The sequence below is a fragment of the Grampus griseus genome (genome assembly GCF_964374135.1).
Source record: "Grampus griseus genome assembly, chromosome: 2".
Taxonomy (NCBI): domain Eukaryota; kingdom Metazoa; phylum Chordata; class Mammalia; order Artiodactyla; family Delphinidae; genus Grampus; species Grampus griseus.
In genome coordinates, this window is record NC_139018.1 from 172,399,995 (window position 1) to 172,405,994 (window position 6,000).

General features: G+C 36.3%; 1 protein-coding gene across 1 annotated transcript in view; it reads left to right on the forward strand.

The window, feature by feature from the left end:
• The window catches only part of TMEM236 (transmembrane protein 236), a gene marked incomplete at both ends in the record, with an annotated part of 45,822 nt that extends 44,485 nt beyond the window's left edge, over positions 1–1,337 (forward strand). Inside the window, one exon of the mRNA XM_082649182.1 lies at positions 760–1,337. Within this exon, the coding sequence (XP_082505308.1) occupies positions 760–1,337 (578 nt within the window). The remainder of the gene's footprint in view (positions 1–759) is intronic.
• Positions 1,338–6,000: the final 4,663 nt, after the last annotated feature.

Sequence of the window (6,000 nt, forward strand, 5' to 3'; positions counted from 1 at the left end):
ATTTTATGATATGTATCTGTTTTATAATCAGCATGTGATGTATTGCCTCTAGAAAGTGCTAGCAGCCATAAAGTTAAGGGATTGTCAATTGGGGTCAAACAAGTCTGGGCGTGAATTCCAGCTCTGCCCATTCCTAACTGTGTATTTGAATTTAGGCATCATTTCACCTCTTGTACTCCAGTTTCCATATTTATCGAATGGAATAGTAATCCCTATCTCTCACCTTTTTATCTGAGGATTAAATGAGATAATGTGTGAAAGTGCTTACTTAGCTCAGTAACCAGTAATGGCTATTATTCTGAAATGGTAAAAATGACTTAGGATCCATACCCAGGGAAATACAAAGACACAAAGAGCCTTCTCTGCCTCTGTTTTTTCTGCACTGTGCTACTCATTGCTATCTTGAAATTCCATGTGTGAAACAGACCTCAAATAAGAGAACACTTAAATTTCATTTTTAAATTTAAATAAAAATTTAAATATCTCACTTTAAATAAAAATTTAAAAATCACAGTTAAATAAAAATTTAATTTAAATAACAATTAAAATTTAATTTAAATAACAATTAAAATTTTACATTTTAATTTAAATAACAATTTAAATTTAAGTAAAATTGAAAGAAAAGTTAAATTCTAAATAAAAATTTAAAATTTAAATAAAAATTTAAAATTTAAATAAAAATTTAAATAAAATTAGAAGAAAAGTTAAATTCTAAATAAAAATTTGAAGTTAAAATGTAAATAAATCAACTTATTGCAGGTAACGAAGACAGGCACGTCCACACGACCAGTTTGCCCCAAATAAAAACTGTGACGGATGAATTGAGGCAAAATGAAAACCTGACACCTTCGCAGCCAGCCGGGAGGACCCGGCTGTCATGGCTACCAGGAGCCACAACAGAGGGCTCGACTCCTGAGCTGGAGGGACGCCAAGAGCCCACCTTCGAACGGGGAATCCTGAGAATGATGTCGCAGCAGGATGTGCGCGCTGAGATCTTCCTCTGGAGCTTTCTGCTGTGGTCGGACACCATAGAAATGGTGCGGGTGGCCGGGCACCCCAAAGTGTACACGTCAGGCTGGGTCTACCCCGTCTACATCTTCAGTTTCATTTCTCTTCTTCGAATGATACTGACTCCCCGGAACCCGCTTCTGAATTCCCTGGGCATCGTGCTCCAGGATCTACCCTTTATCTTTGTTAGACTTAGTTTAATCATTGGCCTGGGAACGATCACACCCGTCTTGGGCCTTTGTAAAAATGTACTCGTGACTCTCTCTTATGTTTACTTCAATTACTTAACCAAATTCAGGATTTTCTCTCCCTTTGAGGTATCTTTTTAACAAGGAAATGTCCCATAGTCAAACCTCTTTGTTATGCACATGCACGCATTTATAATCTTTTTGGGGGGCAGGGATAAATTTTTGTGCTATAGGAAGAAATGAAGAATAGATGCTAGAGAAAAAAAACTATTTTTAAAAACTGTAGCATATCAATTTTTAAAATGTATACAAATGGTGCTAAATTTAAGCAAAGTTGTAGTCTTCTAAGTTGGTTCCCCTTGATCTCTAGAAAATGTTAATAGTTAATTTTAGTTACGTATTCTGCACTTTTTCTAAAAGCACCCTTCAATAAAGCCTCTTAAAAATTAGAACATGTTTTCCCACTAAGTTAGTCCAAGAATGAAATTTTTTTATTGTTTATATAAAGTGCATCACAAGAATTAATTAGTTAAAATTTATTTTAGGAAATACACTTGTAATTATGGAATAATGTTTAGATTCTTTAAAAACATTTGAATTGTAGTTTTAGGGTCTCCTTCAAATATGGAATTATGCTCCTTATTCTGCTGTGGCAAGCGACTTTTATGTAATCAATTGTTTTCAGCATAGAAAGCAGTAAATTTAGTTTCAGACATTTGACTCAGTTTAATATAATGAAGTCAAGGTACACCAGTAAGACCTAGACAAAGTTTTATAATAGGAAGCCATTAATTGAAGAGGGAGGTTTCAAAGTAGAAGAGTATCTTATTTGCGGAATCGGGTACCATCATGAAAACAGTCAGGTACAAGCCCTGTTCAAAATTAGAAGTTCAGCTTACAAATATAACAGCAAATGCATTAGTGTCTTATGTGATAATAAATAATGGTTATCCTGATGTTAAATAATTAGATACAGAATTATGCGATTTGCTTTCCTATGTTGGGATGCTCTCAGATACGCATAGCAGGGGCTATCCATTCTGCATACATTTTCAGATGCTGGAAAGATTTCTGAGAGGCTTATGTGTGCAGAGTAATGTTTAACATAGGCGTTCTCTGCAGTGATCTGTGATAACAAATAGCCTAAAGAATGGATAACCGAACTTGCCTGCCACTCCACCAAATCCCCCAATCTCACTCTCCCCTTATGCTTTATGGTTTTTCCTTACACCATAAGAGGAGATCTAGTCACAGTTGTTGAAAGCTTAGCTTCTGGCTTTATGACTTGGGGCGAAATCTTTGACTACTGTAAACCCCAGTTTCCACATCTAAAAGATGAGTATATTACTAATACTTTAATAGGGTTAAATAGTACTTTATAGGATTGAGAGGATTAACCGAGATAGGGAATGTTCTCATTACCTTGTCTGGTGAACTATAATAACCCAATGAATACTAAATATTTTAATTGTACCCTAAGGAGAAACAGGTAGCTTAAAGCATTGTTTAAATTTTCCTGTTTTATTCTTTTCTGTGTTCTACTTACCCTCTGGGAATAATAATTTAAATCATGCATTTGTGAAAAGTAAAATATAAAATCTTCAGATTACCTCAGACCATAATTTTTCATCAAGTAGTATTATGTCCAGAAGTGAGTAATCCACTGAATATACAGATTAAAGTTGAAGTATATAAGTATTCATTCATCAGGCATTGGAGTGTCCCTCCTATGAGTTCTCATAGAACCCTAACTATAGCACTTTTTTAAGACTTTCATTATGTGTTTTACTTTTCTGAGTTCTCCATTAATCTTTAAAGTCCTTAAAGAAAGGCCCAAGGATATCTTGTTTAACAATGTATCTTTATCTTCTTCTGTCAATCCCACAGAAACTTACAATACTTATAATTCTAAAAAAATTATCATATAAATAATTTCTTTCAAGTCATACCATGATAATCTTCTTTATGAAGAAGAATTTATAACCAAGTAGTTGACTCTAATATCCTTAAATATGAAAATATTTTACATACATTTATATTTATCTTTGTATTGGAATTTATAGAGTGAAAAATGCTCAGATAAGCTGAAAAGTATTACTTATTTGAGTTTAGGATGCATTTTGTATCTAATATTTGAATATGAATATGCCTGATATTTTGGAAAGTGGCAACACTTTGTATAAATAATGAAGGCGTGTACAAAAGGCTCCATGTAGGAGGAAAATTATTGAGTATGTAGTTTAATTTAATAGTTTACTAAGGGTGTACACATGTATATAAAGTTCAAGTCTATGATACTTAATAGGCATTGCAGCAAATTTGAATGAAACATTGGTAGTTCTGCACTGTGTGATTAAATGTTATGCTATTAAAATTATATTGTAATTCTCATTGCTTCTAATGATTTTTGGTATTAAGACCCATGTAGCTTTTGTGTCCTTATAAAAAGTTATGAAGTTAACTTAACATATAAATTAAAATTAAATGGATGGAGAAAAATATACCATGCTAACATTAATCAGAAGAAAGTAGAAGTACTTATATTAATTTCAGACAGACCAGACTTGAAAGTAAGGAAATTTTTCGAGGGTTAAGAAAGGCATCATTACATAATAATAAAGGAGTCAGTTCTCCAAGGAGACATAATCCTTAATGTGTATACACCTACAGAGCATCAAACCACATAAGGCAAAAACTGATAGAAATGCAGAGAAATAGATGAAACCACTATTATAGTTGGAAACTTCAACACCCCTCTCTCAGAAATGGACAGTTCCAGCAGTCAGAAAATCAGTAAAGACATAGTTGAACTCAATGACACTATCAATCAACTGGATATAATTGACATCTACAGCCTACTTCATCTGATAAAAGCAGAATATACATTCTTCTCAAGCTCACAAGGAACATTTACCAAAATAAACCACATTCTGGGGTGTAACAGAAACTAACAAATTTAAAAGAATAGAAATAATATAACGTCTGTTCTCATAATGGAATTTAATTAAAAATCAGTAACAGGTAATAGAAAAATCTCCAATTATGTGGATATTAAACGTTTCTAAATAACACATGGGTCAAAGAAGAAATCTCAAGAGAAATTAAAATATATTTTGGAGTAAATAAAAATGAAAACAAAACATCGAAATGTGTAGAACGTAGCATAAGCAGTGCTTAGAGGGAAACTTATAATATTGAATGCACATATTAGAAAAGAAAGATCTACAGTCAATAAATTAAGTTTCCACCTTGGGAAACTAGTAAAAGGAGAGCAAATGAAATGCCATGTAAGGGGAGGAAAAGAAATAATAAGAATTAGAGCAGAAATCAGTGAAATTGAAAACAGAAAATCAATAGAGAAATCAATAAAACTACAGCCTGACTCTTTGAAAAGATTGATAAAATTGTTATGCCTCTAGCCATGCAAACTAAGAAAAAAAGAGAAGACGCAAATTAGCAACATCAGAAATTAAAGAGGGGACATCACTACAGATCTCACTGAAATTAAAAGGATAACAAAGGAATGCTATGAACAATTCTATGTCCACAAATTAGACGACCTAGACAAAGTGGATCAACTCCTTGAAAGAAGCAATCTGTCAAAACTCACACAGGAAGAAATAGATGATCTGAATAGGCCTATACCGAGTAAAGAAATTGAATCAATAATTAATATCCTTCCAAAACAGAAAGCACCAGGTACAGATGGGTTCACTGGTGAATTCTACTTAACTTTTAAGGAAGAAATCATACCAATTCTCTGCAATCTCTTTTAAGAGGACAGAAGAGGAAGGAATATTTCCTAACTCATTCCACACAGCCAGCATTATCCTAATACTAAAACCATACAAAAATATTACAAGAAAACTACAGAACAATATCTCTCATGAACATTGAGGCAAAAATCCTCAACAAAATATTAGCAAATCAAATACAAAAAGATATAAAAAGAGGGAGGCAGAGTCAAGATGGCTGCACGGAAGGATGCAGAGTTCCTGTCTCCCCACAGGTAGGGCACCTGCCGGTTGCTGTTGGGAGACCTCAGCACCCAAGGAGATGGGAGGAACCCCCGAGAGACTGGGTAGGACATGGGGGGAAGTGAGGAGGTAGGAGAAGTGGAGGCTGTACAGGACTGGTGCCCCGAGGGGTGGCTGAGAGAGGGGAGGGGTTCCCATGTCTGGAGGGACCCTGGGAGGGCTCAGAGGATAAGGGGGGAGTGTGCCTAGTATGTCCCCTGCCCAATCAGCTCTGGGAAGCCTGCTGGGCTCCTGGGCCAGGTCCTCCACCCTCTGAAGGCCCCCTCCAGCCTGCCTGGGTCCTCGGGGCCTAGGAGGGAGATGGGGGGTGGGGGAGCCGAGGAGAGGCGGATGGAGAGGGGCCCTCCAGGATCAGAGGATCAGGGGAGGTGCAGAGGGTGTTTCCCCTGACACTCGGGCCCAGGGAGCCTGGGTCCCAGACCTGGACCTGGTCCTTCACCCTCCAAGGCCAGAGGCACTCCTTGGCCCTTCCTGCATGTTGAGACTAAGCCCCACACCCCTGAACCCCCAGGGCCTTTTCTGGCCCTGTGGGTCCTAAGCATAGGCCCCGCCCACTGCCTAAACCCCACCCCTGCCTAAGCCCCACCCCCCACAGCCAAGGCCTTATTCAGCTTTTTTTTCTTTTTCCCTCTTTTTTTCCTATTGTGATTCTGTTTTACCTTCTGGTTGTTTAATCTATATTTTTATTTTTTCTAACATATCTGTTAGTTTTCTAATTTTATTTTTTTCCCTTTGTTATTGTTTTGCTCCTTTTTTTTTTTTTTTTT